This window comes from Capra hircus, chromosome 18, assembly GCF_001704415.2.
Source record: "Capra hircus breed San Clemente chromosome 18, ASM170441v1, whole genome shotgun sequence".
NCBI lineage: Eukaryota > Metazoa > Chordata > Mammalia > Artiodactyla > Bovidae > Capra > Capra hircus.
Genome location: NC_030825.1, coordinates 58,504,376 through 58,523,268, shown reverse-complemented (window position 1 = coordinate 58,523,268; position 18,893 = coordinate 58,504,376). Strand labels below are relative to the sequence as shown.

At 51.0% G+C, this 18,893-nt stretch overlaps 1 protein-coding gene and 1 pseudogene across 2 annotated transcripts; both read left to right on the top strand.

Moving 5' to 3' along the window:
* On the top strand, window positions 1-6,390 carry LOC102184711 (sialic acid-binding Ig-like lectin 8). Of its 2 annotated transcripts, none has more exons than XM_018062959.1 (6): window positions 1-629; window positions 808-1,086; window positions 1,310-1,357; window positions 4,525-4,782; window positions 5,356-5,437; window positions 5,759-6,390. In XM_018062959.1, exons 1-5 carry the CDS (start codon window positions 194-196, stop codon window positions 5,358-5,360), a joined length of 1,026 nt encoding a protein of 341 aa, XP_017918448.1. In that variant the 5' UTR covers window positions 1-193; the 3' UTR covers window positions 5,361-5,437; window positions 5,759-6,390. The 2 variants fall into 2 exon arrangements, with proteins under 2 accessions (XP_017918448.1, XP_017918449.1); XM_018062960.1 differs by having other exon boundaries at window positions 5,754-6,390.
* On the top strand, window positions 9,159-11,603 carry LOC108638076 (annotated as a pseudogene).

Sequence of the window (18,893 nt, the reverse complement as noted above, 5' to 3'; positions counted from 1 at the left end):
GGCAGATCCCTCAGGGCTCTTCCGCTGCCAGCGTTCTCTGGTGTGAAGTTCCTCCTCTGACAGAGGTTCCTTCTGACCTCACCCTCGTCTTCCTGCTGGTGCCTCCTCTAGATCTTGCAACTTCCATTTCCTGCAAAATGAACCTTAAGAAAGAGGCTTGCCCTGGGGGAATCTGCCACCGCCCACTACAGACATGCTGCTACTGCCGCTGCTAGTGGCCCTGCTCTGGCGGAGGGAGGGAGCCGAGGGCCAGATGGGGCCTGAGGAGAACTACAAGCTGCAGGTGCCGGAGCTGGTGACGGTGGAGGAGGGCCTGTGTGTCCTCGTGCCTTGCTCCTTCTCCTACCCCTGGGATGTCTGGGCCATTTTTACCTCAACTCTGGGCTACTGGTTTCGGGAAGGGGCGGCGACATCCAAGGATGCTCCTGTGGCCACAAACAACCCAGACAGAGAAGTGCAGGAGGAGACCCAGGGACGATTCCATCTCCTCGGGGACACCCGGGCCTACAACTGCTCCTTGGAGATCAAAGACGCCAAGAGGAGGGACAATGGTTCATACTTTTTTCGGATGGAACGAGGAAGTGTGAAAAACAATTTTATGTCTAACCAGCTCTCCTTGCATGTGACAGGTAAGGCGGGCTGTGGGGGGAGGTCCAGGAGAGGTCACAGGGAGGGTCCCAGGGCAGGGCTGGGATCTGGGGTAAAGTGGCAGCCCAGGGGGAGAGACTGGACCGAAGTCTGAGGCTTCTCTGGGGCCACACCCCAAACCCTCCTCCTGATCCCCTGTCTCCCCCCTCCTCTCATCAGCCCTCACCCACACACCTGACATCCTCATTTCGGGGACCTTGGTGTCTGGCCGCCCCGGGAACCTGACCTGCTCTGTGCCCTGGGCCTGTGAGCGGGGCACGCCCCCCATCTTCTCCTGGAAGGGGGCCACCGTCTCTTCCCAGGTTCTCATGACAAGTCTCTCATCGGTGCTCACCCTGACTCCACGACCCCAGGACCACGGCACCAAGCTCACCTGTCAGGTGACCTTGCCTGGAGCTGAAGTGACCACAGCGAGGGTCGTCCGCCTCAACGTGTCCTGTGAGAGCTGGGCCAGGACACCCGGGTCCCTGATGGGGTCGGAGGGCAGAGGGGAAGGGGGCACCAGGGCCTCAGACACCGGGTTCTGGAATCCAGGCTGGGAGGGGGTAGGAGGATGCCCGCCCCCCACCTTTTCCCCATTTCTGCAGCTCCTGGGGACACTGGGCCCAGGTCCACCAAGGCCTCACCAGTGACCTGGATCTGCCATGTCTCTCTGTCCCAGACCCTCCACAGAACCTGACTGTGACTGTCTTCCAAGGAAACAACACAGGTAGGAAGGAGGTCCCCTCCTGGGCTGTCGGGAGCGAGGCTGCTTCTGGCTCAGGGCTGGGCTGGTCTCTGCTGGTCCCTGCCTCACTCTGGACCCACCCCAGTGACCAGAGCCTCCTAGTGGGTGAACCCAGTGGTCCCTGCCCCTCCTCTGCCCCAGTGGCCACTATGCCCAGCTGTCCCCACCTCCCCTCACTCCCCTGGGACTTGTCCACTTCCTCCTCTGCTCCCCAAGAGCAGGGCAACATCCACAGGGCAGAGCCCACCCCTCAAAGCGTCTCACCACCCACGACCTGACTCCTCCAGCTTTGCTCTTTATTTTCTCCCAATAGTTTTACATTTAAACACATTTTCTATTTAAATAGTTTTACATTTAAAATTTTATTTTTGGCTGCACTGGGCTTCGTTGCTGCACAGGCTTTTCTCTAGTTGTGTCAAGCAGGGGCTACTCTCTGCTTTTGGTGCAGGGGTTCTCACTGCGGTGGCTTCTCTTGTTGCAGAGCACGGATTCTAGGTGTTCAGGCTGCAGTAGTTGCAGTGTGTGGGCTCAGTAGTTGCAGCTCCCGGGCTGTAGAACACAGGCTCAGTAGTTGTAGCACATGGGCTTAGTTGCCCTGCAGCATGTGGGATCCTCCTGGACCAGGTATCAAACTCATGTTTCCTGCATTGGCAGGTGGATTCTTTACTGCTGGACCACCAGGGAAGTGCTCTCCCAATAGTTTGTAATTTACATCTATTTTGACAGGTTATGTATTGTTGTTCAGTCACTCAGTCATGTCCAACTCTTTGCAACCCCATGAACTGCAGCACGCCAGGCTTCCCTGTCCTTCACTATCTCCTGGAGTTTTCGCAAACTCATGTCTATTGAGTCAATGATGCCATCCAACCATCTCATCCTGTCGCCCCCTTCTCCTCCTGCCTTCAGTCATTCCCAGGTCTTTTCCATTGAGTCAGCTCTTCGCATCAGGTGGCAAAAGTATTGGAACTTCAGCTTCAGCATCAGTCCTTCCAATGAATACTCAGTGTTGGTTTCCTTTAGGATTGACTGGTTTGATCTCCTTGCAGTCTAAAGGATTCTCAAGAGTCTTCTCTAGCACCACAGTTTGAAAGCATCAATTCTTCAGTGCTCAGCCTTCTTTATGGTCCAACTCTCACATCTGTACATGACTAGTGGAGACACCATAGCTTTGACTATATGGACCTTTGTCAGCAAAGTGATGTCTCTGCTTTTTAATATGCTGTCTAGGCTTGTCATATGTATTTCACAGGATCAAAAATTCAAAATGTTCAGCAGAGTCTGTCCTCAGACGCCCAGTCCCCTTGTGGGAAGTTACCTGTGTCCATGAGCTGCTCTGAGCCTTGGTTTGCTTGCCTAAAGCATCTTAGGCATCCTTTGATAGCAGTAGTTCAGACATCCCTATTCTTCTTCGGGACTGTGGAGTACTCCAGTGCATGGATGAATTCTGAGTCCCTGTGCATCTATCAGTGGGAAATTGTGGTGTTCGTTTTATTTTACTAACTGAAACACTGCACGAGTAATCTTGTAACTATTGTAATATTCTTTTATATTCTTTCCATTATGCTTTATCATGGGATGTTGAATATAGTGGGCTTCTCTGGTGGCTCAGATGGTAAAGAGTCCACCTGCAATGTGGAAGACCTGGGTTCGATCCCTGGGTTAGGAAGATGCCCTGGAGAAGGGAATGCCAATCCACTCCAGTGTTCTTGCCTAGAGAATCTCCATGGACAGAGGAACCTGGCGGACTACAGTCCATGGGGTCGCAAAGAGTCAAACATGGCTGAGCAACTGAGCATACATACACAGTGATTTTAACAGTGCTTAGACGGATAAGCTACCCATTCCAGTATTCTTGGGCTTCTCTGGTGGCTCAGATGGTAAGGAATCTGCCTGGCTCAGATGGTAAGGAATCTGCCTGTGGCTCAGTGGTAAGGAATCATTGACCTGGGTTCAATCCCTGGATTGGGAAGACCCCTGGAGGAAAGTATGGCAACCCACTCCGGTATTCTTGCCTGGAGAATCCCATGGACAGAGGAACCTGGTTGGCTAATCCATAGTCGCAGAGTTGGACACGACTGAAGTGACTTAGCATGTATGCATACCCACAGCTACATTTATCAATCACATTTGCTTCTCCCACTTTGAGTTATAAAAAACAAATGCCACTGTTTGTCCTGTGGCCCCATTTCTGAAGGCCCCCCACACCCACCCCAACCCCTTCCCTCCAGACTTGCAAGTCTGTGTGCTTTTTCCCGATATGCACAGGCCTTGGTCATCTCTGCAAGCTCTGTTCCTCCTTCCCTTAATGCCCTTCCAACCCTTCATCATCATCTTGCCATCCCTGCTTTCCTTTTTACACTTGACTGCAGATGTTGCCTTCTCCAGGATGCCCTCCTGGACCTGACAGTAGCATTCACATTACCATACACAGGGGCTCTTGCCGCCCAGAGTCACTGCCACCATAAGTAATATGTGGTGTTGTGAGCCCCTGTTCCTGGGCCCGAGTTCCTTACCAGACTGTTCCTAAGGGTGAGCATCCTTGTTTAGTTACTATCACTAAGTCATGTCTTAACTCTTTTGTGACCCCATGGACTTTAGCCCACCAGGCTCCACTGTTCATGGCATTCTCCAGGAAAGAATACTTGAGTGGGTTGCCATTTCCTCCTCCAGGAGATCTTCCCGACCCAAGGACTGAACCCGAATCTCCTGCACTGGCAGACGGGTTCTTTACCACTGAGCCACCAGGGAAGCCTGAGCCTCCTTGGAGACAGCTTGTTAAATCAGTAAATTGATGTCAAGTGAAACCGTGAATAAGGGACAAGAGTTTTCAGGGTCCATGTGGGTTCTAAACGAAGGGTATGTGGAATTAACAGCAGGGCTGAGAGCACTTAGGGGTGTCCTGTGTAGGCCAAGAGCCTCCCTGTTTGCTTCATGGGAGCTGGATCCACCAGGCAGAGCCCATCGGCTCGGACTGAGCACAGAGCAGTGCTGAGGGACCACGCTCACTCTCTCTCTGGATCCCTCTCGCAGAGTCTGTGATTCTCCCAGTCAGTGTCTGTGGGCTGCTCCCTCTCAGCCCTCTTCCAAGTATATCTTCCTCTTCCTCCCAGTCTCTGGGTCTCTCTGACCCTCGGTCTCCTTTTCTCTAGCATCCATAGCCCAGGAAAACGGATCCTCTCTTTCAGTCTCGGAGGGCCAGTCCCTGCGCCTCGTCTGCGTCGTCGACAGCAACCCCCCCGCCAGGATCAGCTGGGCCCGGGGGAGCCTGACCCTCCGCGCCTCACCGCCCAGCCACCCGGAGGTGCTGGAGCTGCCGCGGGTGCTCGTGGGAGACGAAGGGGAGTTCACCTGCCGCGCTCGGCACTTCCTGGGCTCCCAGCACGTCTCCCTGAGGCTCTCGCTGCAGAGTGAGTGTCCGGGGGCGGCCCGCCGAGGCCCAGCCCCGCCCGCAGGCCCTGAGTGCCCCCGACGACAACTGTTGGGCGGGCGGGTGGCGGGCACGTGGGGTCCTCCATCCGCTGAGTGAGGGGAGCCTGGAAGGCCAGGGACCGCAGTCCACCTGGGAGCGGGAGGACGAGGCTGAGGACCAGCGGGTCACGCGGCCTCGTCCGCTCTCCCGCAGGGCGGTCAGCGCGCCCGGCAGAGGCGGTCCTGGTAGCCATCTGGGAAGCGGCTGTCAAGACTCTGCTCCTCCTCCTCTGTCTCCTGGGCCTCCTGTGAGCACTGCCCCGGGAGAGGAGGCTGAGGGGAGGGCAGGAGGCTGAAGGGAAGGAGGGTGGGCAGGGGCACCTGAGGCACCTGGGGCACCCGCCCCAGCCCATTGTCAGGGATGGAGGTCCCTGCTGTGCTCCAGGAGGTCTGTGGGGCCAACCGCCCTGTCCCACCCGTCCTGTCCCTGAACCACGGCTGCGGGAGTGGGTGAGTCCAATCCCGGTTGAATCCCAATCTGAAAAGACTCAAGAGCCTGGTCTGCCCTGCAGAGTGAGGCGCTGCACGAGGAAGTCAGCCAGGCCGGCAGGGGGCGTGTCAGAGGCAAAGGAAACCCCGTCTTTAACCCCTCAGGTGAGTGATGGGGCGTCTCACCACCAACATCCCAGGGCACACCTCCGCTGGGATGGCTCCTGGGATTGCTACACTCGGGGCGGCCAAAACTCAGCTGCTATTTTCTTCCTCAAACCCGTTGCTCTACTGGGTTTATTGTCCCGTTGATGACAGCCCCCATCCGAAGGCCAGAAGGCGATGGGGCGCAAGGGGGTTGAGGGGGGCGGAGTGAGGGGCAAGGCGGGGGAGGGTGCTACGCGAAATTGCCCGCCTTTAATCCCTGCCCCCTTCTACGGATCCAACAAATCACTAAAGGCTCCCCGACCTTCCTTCTAAGCACAGCTCATCTTGAAGCCCGTATCCTCCCCGTCGTGACCCTGGTCCTTCCAGCAGCCTCATCTCTTTCCTGAGTCACTGAACCCATGCATCTCCTGCTTCCTCTCGCTGGGAAACACGGCCCTCGGGTCAGAGGACTTGCCAGAGACGGTTCCCGTCCACCTCCCGCACAGTCGGAGCAGCTCTGTTTCCTCCCCACGCAGGGGACGGAGGGGCCCACACCACAGGCTGGATTCAAAGTCCTGGCGGGCTCTCCCCTGCTGACTCTCCACCCAGAGTTTCTGTTTGGGATGATGAAAGCATTCTGGAAACAATGGTGATGGTTGCACTAACATAGTGATGTACTTACTGCCACTCAGGTGTAACATGTTGTTTAGTTGCTGAGTCATGTCCATTTTCTTCAATGCCGTGGACTGTAGCCCTCCAGGCTCCTCTGTCCATGCAGGCTCCTCTGTCCACTGCAGTGAGTTGCCATGCCCTCCTCCAAGGGATCTTCCTGACCCAGAGACCCAACCCAACTCTCCTGCTTGGCAGGCAGATTCTTTACCACTGAGCCACCTGGGATTCCCCAAAGTGTCCCCTATGCAGTCTTAAAAATAATTTTTATTCTATGAATATTTTACGGAAATAAAGGGAATGAGGAGCACTTCTGTCATTATGGTGCTGTCATTATGTGGACCTGAATTTTAAAAATATATTAAAAATAAAATTAGACCACATCAGCTGCTGACATGTTTAGAGGAACATCACACAAGGAAAGGAGCAGAATCCCAATGGCTGTTACAACAGAATCAGCCCTAAAGTGTTAGCCTCTCAGTCATGTCCAGCTCTTTGTGACCCCATGGACTGTAGCCCGCCACGCTCCTCTGTTCATAAGGAATCACCAGGCAAGAATACTGGAGGGGGTTGCCGCTCCCTTCTCCAGGGGATCTTCCCCAACCACGGAGTGAACCCAGGTCTCCTGCATTGCAGGTGGATTCTTTACTTTCAGAACCACCAGGAGACCCCAGAAAGATCCAGGGCAGCAAGATAGAGTTGTGGCAAGAGTGCTGGGCACCCCAGGCAGGAAGTGATGCTGCGATGGCCCAGGGAGGTCATGTAGACAGGGAGTGTATATTTGGATCTATTGTGAAGGTCAAGCTAGTGGAATTTCTTTTCTTTTTAAAAATCTTTACTTATTTATTTGCCCGGCCAGGTCTTAGTTGCAGCTTTTGGGATCTTCAGGGACGGTGTGTGACTCTTAGTTGTAGCCCATGGGATCTAGCTCCCTGACTGGGGTATCAAACCCAGGCTGCTAGTCTAAGGAGCAGGGGGTTTAGCCACTAGACCACCAGGGAAGTACCTGAAATTTTTTAGTGGAGGTGGTAAGTGAGAGAGAAAGAGGAGCTAAGATGATGTTGGAACAAAGATGTTGTTCAAATGTTTCTTCTGAACAATTGGGCAGATGGAGTTGTGTCACGTGGAGGGCTTCAGAGTAGGACTTTGAAATGCCAAGTTTTTCCTGTGAAGCCCTTAGATATGCAACTGTGATGCCAGGGAGAGAGCTGGACAGGAATGTCTGGAGATCAGGAGAGGGGTCCAAGATAAACACCTTCAAACGTATAGTTAGTGTAAGTTGATCACAGCCGTGGTTAAGTCAGGGGGCAGCAGGTCGGTGAGATGGGAAGATAATGGTACTTCCTCAGAAATTAAATATATTATTAGCATGATCAAGCCATTCTGCCTCTGATTATCTCCAAGGAGAATTGAGAGGATGGACTCTTGGAGACATTATTAGCACACTTGTGTTTCTCGTAGTGTGTTCATGACAGCCAGACAATGGAAGCAATCCAAGCACCCCTCAGCCGATGAACGGATCAACAACCATGGAAAATTATTCAGCCTGGAAAATGAAGGAGTTTCTATTCATTTCTGCCTGTGCTGAGTCTTTGTTGCTGCACGTGGGCTTTCTCTGGTTGCAGCCAGCTAGGGTTACAGTCTGGTTGTGGCATGTGGATTTGTCATTGTGGTGGCTTTTGTCCTTGTGCAGCCTGGTTTCCAGGGCAGGCAGGCAGGTAATTGTGTGGCATGGGCTTAGGTGCTCTCCAGCATGTAGGATGCTTCCTGACCGAGGCTCAAACCCGTGTCCCCTGCATCGTCAGGCAGATTCTAAACCACTGAGCCACCAGGGAAATCGAGGAGGGAATCTCTGACACATGCCACCACATGGATGAACTCTAGGGATATTATGGTACCTTCAATAACCCAGTCACAGAAAGCCAAATAGTATATGATTCCACATCTACGAGGTATCAAAGGTGTCAATTTCCTAAAGACTGAAAATTAGAACTGGGGTGACCAGGAGATGGGAAAAAGAGAAATAAGGATTTGTTGTTGAGAGTTTCAAGTTTCTCTATTGGAAAAGAGTTAGTTTTTTATTGGAGTGAGAGAAATCATATTCACTTAAAAAAGACCCAGAATGCTGCCAGGACACATGGCCGTCTCACCAGCGAAAGCTGGTAAGACCCAGCAGTGCTGTGTGGGGGGAAGAAGTGAGGGCCCCGGGGCGGGGGGCATCTGGCCGGCCGGGACCAGGTGAGTTGTATCCCTTCTGGTCTCTAGGTCACCACCCAGAGACATTCACTGCTGGGGGGATGTGTGAATGGGTGGCTGGCTGCTGCCTTCACTCCACCCAGGAGCCCCTTCTTGTCTTCTGCTCCAGATGCTCCCACAGACTGTAAAGAGCACACATCTCGCAGGAATGACCACCCGAGGGTCTCCGTGAGGCTGTGACTCTCCAGGTCAAGAGAGGAGTTGAGCAGCTCCCTGGTGTAGACAGTGGAGCTCGAATGGGAGAACCTTAGGAGGGCACCTGAGTCCCAGCCCTCGGTGTCTTTACAGGTCCAAGCTCTGGTGCTAGAGGGACAAGCCCCAGATGGGGGTCAGGACAGGGGTCCCCTGCTTGTCTGCTCCTCTCTGGGCAGGTCTCCGGGGTCTCTGGGCCCAGGGGTGTCCTGTCCACTGTGTGTGGAGGGGGAGGAGCTCTGGCTCCGAAGTTCCTCTTCTGTGAACAGTCTCTCGCTCCTCCCCAGCTCCCCTCGGGTCTCCCCGCAGCCCTACCTCCCTCTCCCTTCCCTTCTCTTTTCACACACAGGACGCCCAGACACCCTCCTGCTCAGACATGCTGCCGCTGCTGCTGTGGGCGGGTGAGTGGACGGCGGGGCGGGGGTCGGCGGGGCGGGGGCTCGGCTGATCCTCGATTCCTCGCAGGGTCCCTGGTTCAGGATCCAAATTACTGGCTGAAAGCACCGCGGTCTGTGTCGGTGCAGGAGGGCCTGTGTGTCCACGTGCCCTGCTCTGTCTCCTATCCCCAGAAAGGCTGGAACAACTCTGACCCAGAGTTCCAAAAACCGGCTACTGATTCCAAAAACCGGCCTGTGACTATGGAGATCTGGCAGTGGCCACAAACAACCCAGAGCATGCAGTGCTCAGTGAGACCCAGGGCCGATTCCTCCTCCTTGGAGACCCCCGGACCAAGGACTGCTCCCTGGACGCCCAGAGGAGGGACACAGGTGTATACTTCTTTAGGTTGGAGAGAGGGCCTACTGTGAGATATAAATTATAAATGGCATCCGCTCTCCATTCATGTGGCAGGTAAGGATGGAGTCAAGGGGAGGACACACATACAGGGGTCCTGAGGGTCCCCAGGACAGGTTGAGAGGGGAACCCTGTCTTCTCATCCTGGGAGGGACCCAGGGGTACAGGATTCTGGGGAACAGACTGCTCTGAGGGGCACACAGGGATCCCACCTCCAGTCCTGGGTCTGCGTCTCCCCCTCTCCAGCTCTGACAGACACACCTGACATCCACGTCCAGGGGACCCTAGTATCCGGCCGCCCCACCAACCTCACCTGTGTGGTGCGATGGGCCTGTGAGAGGGGGACGCCACCCACCTTCTCCTGGACTGAGGTCACCCTCACCTCCCCGCACCCCGAGAGTCCCCACTCCTCGGTGCTCACCCTCACCCCGAGGCCCCAGGACCACGGCATCAACCTCACGTGTCGTGTGACCTTCCCCGGAGCTGGTGTGAGCAGAGGCGACCATGAGGCTCAATGTGTCCTGTGGGTGGGGAGTCAAGAACCTGAGTCCTGGAGGATGCGGGGAAAGAGATGAAGGGTCCTGGGTGGGACACTCGGGGACTCTTCTTGCAGACAAGCTGGGGTGAAGACACGGAGACTTCTGCCTCACCCCTTACTCCTGACCCCTGCCCCCATCACAATGCAGCAGGATTTTTATTCCTTTCTCTTCCAGATGCCCTGCAGAACCTGGATATTCGGGTCTTCTGGGAAAACAGCACAGGTGTGAGATCCCTGGGCAGCAAGGAGGTCAGATGAGGGGATGCTGTGAAGACTGAACAGAATCAGGCCTCTCATCACTCGTCCCCTCTTAGCTCCTACGTCTCCCCTCCCCAGTCCCCCACTCTGTCCCCTGGCAGGCCTCTCTCTGAGGCCACTGTGGACTCCTAGGTGACTATTCACTGTCATCTCCCCTTGTTCCCTCTCTTCCCACCTCTCCTCACCGCTCTCTTTGCCATGCCATCCTTTCCCTGATTCTCTGTCAGTTTCCTGACTGTGCCATCTCCACCTCCCAGGAGGAGACTGAGTTCCCAAGCTGGTTACCGGGCCGCTGGTCTTCCCTCATGGCTCAGATGGTAAAGAATCCACCTGCAATGCAGGAGACCCAGGTTCGATCTGGAGAAGGAAGTGGCTACCCACTCCAGTATTCTCACCTGGAGACTTCCATGGACAGAGGAGCCTGGCAGGCTACAGTCCATGGAGTTTCAAAGAGTCAGAGATGACTGGGTGACTAACGCTAACTAACACCAGGTTCCTGCCCATTTGTGCAGGAGGGCAAGGTCAAGTTCATTCACCCTGGAGTTTTCTAGCCTCCACACTGAAGACCCTCACAAATCTCTGTCCTGAGTATCCTCCACTTCCCCTTGGTCAGGACCCTCCGACCTGAGTAATCAGAGTCTACGTCTCAGAAATTCGTTTAGACTATGTATCACCCAACCCTCCCCAAGGCTTAGTTTGCAAGCTTGTCTTCCTGAAAATGCCTCATGTCTTCCCCTTCTCCACCTCCATGACCACAGCCTCACAGCTCAGGCCTGCATTCTCTCTCATCTGGACTTGGAGCAGCCTCCCCTCTGGCCTGTCAGCCTCTAGTCATGCCTTGTCCAGCCTGCCATAAGTGGGGCCACAAAGTGCTGTCTGCAGGCCCAGAGCTGACCCTCCTCCTTCCCTCCGTGTCTCCCTTCTCCTTCATCACCTGTGTGCAAGCCTGCATGTGGCCAGACCCACACATGTCCATGTCCAGCACGTGGTCACACATCAGAGGCCACCTCCTTGGATATTATCTCTCAGGTTGAGATAACATCTTCTAACATCCATGCCCCTGTCCTGGGTTCACCGAGTTGCCTCTCCTCCCCTTGTCCCTGACCTCCGGGGCGGGGGCCTTCACCCCTACTTGCCCTTGCCTGTGATGAAATCTCAGGGCCACTGTCCTATATCTGGGAGGACAGAGAGGGGAGAAGGGCCTCTCAGCCCTGCACTTCCTGCTCTCTCTTCCCAGTCCCCAAGATCCTGGGCAATGCCACCTCCCTGAGAGTCTGGGAGGGCCAGTCCCTGCGCCTGGTCTGTGTTAGCGACAGCAACCCACCCACCAATGTAAGCTGGTCCCGGGGGAGCCTGACCCTGAGCCCCTCCCAGCCTTTGGATCCTGGGGTCCTAGAGCTGCCCCAGGTGGTCTTAGGGGATGGAGGAGAGGTCACCTGCAGAGCTCAGCACCCGAGCGGCTCCAGCCATGTGTGCTGAGTTGTACTGAGTGAGTAGAAGCAAGGATGCCCCAGTTCTCTATTTTTTGGCTGCACTGGGTTTTCACTGCTACGTAAGATCTTTCTCTGGTTGCTTTGCTTGGGCTTCTTATTGCGGTGGGTTCTCTAGTTGCGGAGCCCAGGCTCTCTGCGCGTGGGCTCAGTAGTTGTGGCACATGGGCTTAGTTGCTTTGCAGCAAGTGTGATCTTCCCGGACCAGGGATGGAATGGGTGTCCCCTGCATTGGCAGGTGGATTCTTAACCACTGAACCACTAGGGACATCCGGATGCTCTCTTTCAGAGCTGGGGCCGTAAGCGGGGCTAAGGTGTGAACTCACACCTCGCTTCTACCTTCTTCCTCTCTTCCTCCTGTAGGTGTCTCCTTTTTCTGCCCCCAAGACTTTGGGGGAGAATCAGGGCTCCTGGCCCCTGGTCCTCACCCTGCTTAGGGGTGCCCTGATGGGAGCTGGTTTCCTTCTTACCTGTGGCCTCAGCTGGATCTACTACACCAGGTGAGAAGCACTTTCAAGGTGTCCCTGGATTTGGGGGAGGGGGAAAGGGACACCTCCTGTGGCCTTCTGTCTTGTCCTTTCCAGAGCAAACCCTCCATGAAACTGACTCCAACATATCCGGTAAAGAAACCGACAAGCTGACCTCTTATTTCTGACCTGTGTTTCCCTTACAGGTTCAGAAGGTCACGGGGGAGTGGGGCTAGGAGGTGTGAGTAAGCCTGGTCCTTCCTGGGGGTGCTCGAGAGGCCTGTGGACAAGGAAGTGCTAGAGGACCTGGCCCCAAGCCCTACCCAGGAATAACACCTCATCACATCTGGTCTCCAGGTGTCTTGCTGATAGTTCTACAGGAATGGTTGGGAAGGCAAGGAAGAAATAGATGTTCTTATTACAAAATTGAACTATGCCTCATATAATAGGTTTTCTTCTGTGTGCTTACCTTGGAGTGGTTTTGATATGCCCATAACGCGACCCATAAAAACATAATGTGTGAAAGTGTTAGTTGCTCAGTCACGTCCGATTCTTTACAATCGAATGGGCTGTAGCCCGCCAGGCTCCTCTGTCCATGGGATTTCCCAGGCAAGAATACTGGAGTGGGTAGCCATTCCCTCCTCCAGAGGATCTTCCCAATCCAAAGATCGAACCTGGGTCTCCTGCATTGGCAGGCGGATTCTTTACCAGCTGAACCACCAGTGAAGCCCCCTTGTTCCTGTTTTCTGATTTTTGGCCATGAGGCAAGTGAGATCTCAGCTTACTGACCAGGGATCCAACCCACACCCCCTGCACTAGAAGGTGAACTCTTAACCACTAGCCCATGAAGGAAGTCCCAAAGGAGATTTTTTTTTTATTAGAAAAATTAACTATTTTATGTTTAGGTATATATGAATCATTTCAGTTGCTCTTCATTATTTTATTGTAAAAACAACCTCCCCTAAAGGGGCTTCCCAGGTGGCTCAGTGGTAAAGAATCCACCTGCCAATGCAGGAGACACAGGAGACATGGGTTCAATTCCTGGGTCAGGCAGGTCCCCTGGAGAAGGGAATAGCACCCCACTGCAGTATTTTTGCCTGGAGAATCCCATGGGTCGCAAAGAGTTGGACTTGATCGAGCCACTAACACTTTCACACAAGGAAGAGTAAACATAAGAGGCTTTTCCTGTGGAGAGAACATGGAACATGGGCCCACTGTGGCTAACAAGGACCCCAAATAAACTGGAGCCAGGCAGGCACGACAGACATAGGGTTCAGCCACGTACACTGTGTTCTTAGAAAAACCACAAACAAAAACGGTAAGAACTTCTGATTGTGCTAAGACTTTTACCAGAAAAACCACTCAGGACATGCTCTGATGACAGCCACCATCGGAAACTACAGGTCAGCCAGCAAGGACTTGTGGCCGGCCTGCCAGGGCCAGCCAGTCTCTTTTTGCAAGTCCTATTGCTTCTATGGTTTGTGCTTTTCAAAGTCCCTCACCCCTTCACCTCCAAGGAACATACTTTGGGTTACAGCCAAAGGCTTCTTATCCCTGGTTTGCAAACCTTGTGAACAATAAAGCTGCCCTTTCGCTTTAAGGTAACTCTGCTTCTTTTCTCAGAGTTACTTATAATTTAAGACGAGAGTATAGTTGCTCTGGGCTTCCCAGGTGGCTCAGTGGTAAAGAATCCGTCTACCGATGCAGGACATGCGGAGATGCGGGTTTGATTCCTGTGTCAGGAAGAGGCTCTGGAGAAGGAAATGGCAACCTGCTCCAGTATTCTCACCTGAAGAATCCCCATGGACAGAGGAGCCTGACAGGCTACAGTTCATGGGGTCACAAAAGAGTCGAACACGACTTAGCAACTAAACAAAAACCAAATATTTTCTCTATAGTATCATTTTCCTTTTACCTGAAGGTCTTTCCCTATATTTTTGTAGTGTAGGCATGTTGGTTATGAATTCTCTCAGCCATTGTTTGCCTATCAGTTTTTGCCTAAGATACTTTTATTGGATTAGGAATTCTAGGTTAAATTTTCCTCCTTTCTGTTGTTCAAATTATTTTGGCTCGCTTAGTTTCTTATGAGAATTCTGCTGTTACTTTCATCTTTCTTTGTAGTTTACATCTTTCTCTGGCTGGTTTTAACATTTTCTCTTTTTCACTGGGTTTAAAAAAACTTGATTAAGGGAATTCTCTGGCCATCCAGTGGTTAGGACTCCCCACTTTCATTGTCAAGGGCATGGGTTCAGTCCCTAGTTGGGGAACTAAGATCCCACAAGCCATGAGGCGTGGTTTAAAAATAAATTAAATAATTTAATTAATATGTGCCTTGGTGTGTAAATGTGTATGTATGTGTGTGTGAGCGAGAGGGAGACAGAGATTATGCTACTTGGAGTGTGTTAAGTATCTTGAATCTGAAATTTTATACTTGTGATCAAATGTGTGAAATTAAGTCAGTTTATATATATTTTTATTATATATATTTCTATTCTTTTATATATATGTATATATTTCTAGTCTTCCTGTCTCTAGTCTCCTATTCTCCTCTGTATCTCCAATTTTACATATGATCTCATTATTGGTCCTGAGCATCTGTTCACCATATTCTTCAGTTTGAATAGGATCTGTTCTATATCTTCAAAATTTACTGATTATTCTTCCACAATGTTGAATCAGTTCTTAGTCTCATTCAGTGAAATTCTCACCTCAGATCATTTGTTTTCCTCTCCAGAAGTTCATTTCCTTAGTTTTTAATCTCATATTTCTTCTTTTATCATGTTAATTTTTTCCTCTATGTCCTTGAGTATGTGGATCATATTTGTAAGAAATGCTCTAATGTATCTATCTGCTAGGTCTGTTTCCTCTGTCATGTCTCATTGAGCAATTTTTCTTTCACTAAGTGTCATATGCTCCTACTTCTTTATGTCTAGTAATTTTTCACTGATTGCTGGACATTGTCAGTTTTATGTGGCTGATGACGTGGTCTTGTATTTCTTTAAATAATGCTAGTCTTTTTCTTGATGGCAGTTCAGTTGTTTGTATGTTGGGTCAATATTCTAAGGGCTCTTTAATTTTTATTGAAATAGCATTGATGTACAATATTGTGTTAGTTTCAGGCGTGCTACATAGTGATTCGACATTTGCATACATTATGAACTGATCACCACGGCAAGTCTAGTCACCACGTGTCCCAACACAAAGTTATGAGAGTATCATTGACCATATTCCTTATGTTGTTTATTGCATCCTTATGGCTTATTGTTTTTATAGGTGGTGGTTTGCACTTAATCTCCTTTGCCTGTTTTGCCTCACCACCACCACTTCCTCCCCTCCAGCAACCACCCATTTGTTTTCTGAGCCTGTTTTCATTTTGTTTTGTCTGTATGCTTTATTTTTTAGATTCCATGTACAGGATCATATGGTATTCGTATTTCTGTACCTGACTTATTCCACTTAGCATAATATGCCCTGCGTGCATGTGTGCTAAGTCACTTCAGTCATGTCCAACTCTGCAGTCCTATGGATCATCACCCACCAGGCTCCTCTGTCCATGGGATTCTCCAGGCAAGAATTCTGCACTGAGTTGCCATACCCTTCTCCAGGGGTCTTCATGACTCAGGGATCAAACCTGAGTCTCCTGCATTGCAGACAGACTGTTTACCCTCTGAGCCACCAGGGAATCCCCCTTAATATGCTGTAGATTCATCCAAATTGTCAAAAATGGCAAGATTTCATTTTTTATGTCCGAGTATATTGTAATGTCATATGTAGTATATTATATACTCATTCATCTATCAATGGACCATTAAGCTGCTTTCATATCTAGACTATTGTAAATAATGCTGCAGTGAACATTGGTGTGCATATATATTGTCAACTTGTTGTTTTCGTTTTCTTTGAGTAAATAAATACTCCAAAGTGAAACTGCTGGATCGTATGGCAATTCTATTTTTAATTTTTTGAGGGATCTCTGTACTGTTCCCCGTAACAGCTACACCAATTTACAGTTCTAACAACAGTGCACAAAGGTTCCCTTTTATCCACGTCTTTGTTATTTGTTGTCTTTTTTATAACAGCTATTCTGACAGGTGTGAGGTGGTAGCTCATTCTGGTTTTGATGTGCATTCCTCGAAGATGAGTGGGGCTGAGCATCTTTTCTTGTGTCTCTCGGCCATGTGTTTGTCTTCTTTGGAAAAATGTCTACTCATGTCCTCTGCCTATGTTCAGTCAGAGTGCTTTTTTTTCTTTTTGATGTTGAGTCGCATGAGGCTTTTGTGTATTTTGAATATTAACTCCTTACCGGATATACTGTTTGCAAATATCTTCTCCCATATAGTAGGCTGTGTTTTTGTTTTGTCCTTCACTGTGGAAAAGCTTTTTAGTTTCTTATAGTTTCGTTGATTTATTTTTGCTTTTGTTTCTCTTGCTTGAGGAGACAAAATGATGTCTTTAAGACCAATGTCAAAGAGACTACTGCCTATATTTTCTTCTAAGAGTTTCATGATTTCAGATCTTGCTTTTGGTATGTCTAATACAGCAGCAGGAACAGACTGAAACACCACAGGAACATTTTCTGATGTAGACATCACAGGTTTGATGTGTCTCGGTGGAAGTCATTTGAGAATGACACTGTGAAAGTGTGTGTGGGGTAGATATTGAGGTTTTTTAAATTTCAGGAAGGGTGAGGGCAGTGGGGTGGTTGTGGTAACTAAGTGCTTGCTTTGATATGCTCCCTCCAGCAGAGACTCGGCTGTACTGAGGTTCAGTGAGAGGGGCAGACTCCTTGTTCCTAGGTTCAGTGAGTATGAATGCACCCTTGTTGGGCAAGCATCATTTGCAAATGTGTCCAGAACCTGGGAAACATTCCTGAGGGAGCTGCAGTTCTTCAGGACTCTGGACAGCACAGATCGTGGTAACTGGGGCACAGGGGTCAGTCTGCGCCGGGGGAAGTGGAGCGCCCTCTGGGGACAGCGTTATGAACTGCAGTACAAGCGCTGTGGGTGGGAACTGACATAGACAGGTGTATCCGAATGACAGCAAGATGCCAGCTAGAGGGTGTCTAGCTTCGCAGGTGGGCTTCTCTGGTGGCTCAGACTAAAGAATCCGCCCGCAGTGCGGGAGACCTCGGTTTGATCCCTGGGTTGGGAGGATCCCCTGGAGGAGGGCATGGCAACCCAGTCCAGTATTCTTGCCTGGAGAATCCCACATGAACAGAGAAGCCTGGCAGGCTACAGTCCACGGGGTCGCAAAGAGTCGAAAACAACTGCGTGACGAAGCGCAACAACAGCTTCCCAGGTGGCGCAGTAGGTAAACAATCTGCCTGTCAAAGCAGGAGATGCCAGAGACGCTAGTTCGATCCCTGGGTACGGAAGATCCCCTGGAGGAGGAAATGGCAACCCGCTTCAGTATTCTTGTCTGGAAGTTCCATGGGCAGAGGAGCCTGGTGGACTACAGTCCATGGAGCCACAGAGTCTGATGCAACTGATCATACAGCGGGTGTCTAAGATAGCCCCTTTCCCCCAACCAAGGGTCCTCAGCACCCCCAGGGACTCAAATATAGCCAGACTCGGATTCTCCATTCACCCCTGGAATGCTTCCCTACATCCGTTTCATTCATCCATCCTGAGTCCAGTCCTCAGACCCACACCCAGCATCCTTCCTAGGACAGAATCTTAAGCTGCCTACCCACCTACCTACACGGACACACACATATCTACCGACCTCTCTTCTTCCTCCTTAACCTCCCCAACCCCATACCTATCCACCCACCCCTCTCTCACTTCCCCTCAGTATCTGTCTTTGCCCTTGTGACCTCAGAGGCAGACAGCAGGTGCTCAACATCTGTTGAATTCCAGAAGGAAACCAGAAGCTTGCAGAATGTTTTTTGTTTGTTTGTTTGTTTTTAAGGAATAGGCTCAGAGACAATCTGAACATTCTTAGGCAGAGAAGACAGATACAAGGATGACTGAAAAAAGGTTCTTGCAGACTCGGGTAACCCCTCATCTGCTGTATGGCCAAAGGTGGGGGAAGGGTGGCTTGGATGAGAAGGCAATTGCAAAGTAGAGTGGGGAGGTGCTCTGGTCACACGGAGCAGAGGTGGAAAGCTTAGAGGAGGTCCAAGGAATCACCAGAAATATGCGAGTTGGGGGGAAAAAAGTGTACAGGTGGGGAAATGTTGGGGCACCTTCATTGTAACTTCAGGGAAAACATTTCAGAAGAGATGGCCTCTGAGTTGAAAATGGTGAAAAAGGGTGCCAGCCACAAGAAGAGCATTCCTGGAAGAGGGGATGGCTAGCATCATGTTCTTGAGGCAGAAACAAATTTGGTAAATGTGAGAAACAGAGGAGGTAGGTATCATTGGAGAGAATGCGGGAAGTAAAGTGAAGTGGATTCAAAATGAGTTTGCAGTGTTCATTGGAGGGTTACACCTGGTCAAGTTCGGTGGGTTGAGGTGATTCGTTTAGATTTTTCTCCTAAATAGAGTGAGATGCCATTGAAATGTTTGAGTAAGAGGGTGACTTGACCTTATCTCTATTTTAACAGTAACTCTGGCTGCTGTGTTGAAATGGCATTAGGGAAGGAGCAAAAAAATGGAAGCAGAGAACCACACTCAGTATCCAGTGATAAACCATAACGGAAAAAGAATGCACATATGCGTACAATGGACTCACTTTGCCGCACAGCAGAAATTAACACGTTGTAATTCAACTATATGTCCATCATTTTTTTAAAAAAAGGAAGCAAGGAGAATCATTGATAGATTTTTGTCATACAGATGAGTGGTAATGGTGACTAGGACCTAGATAGTC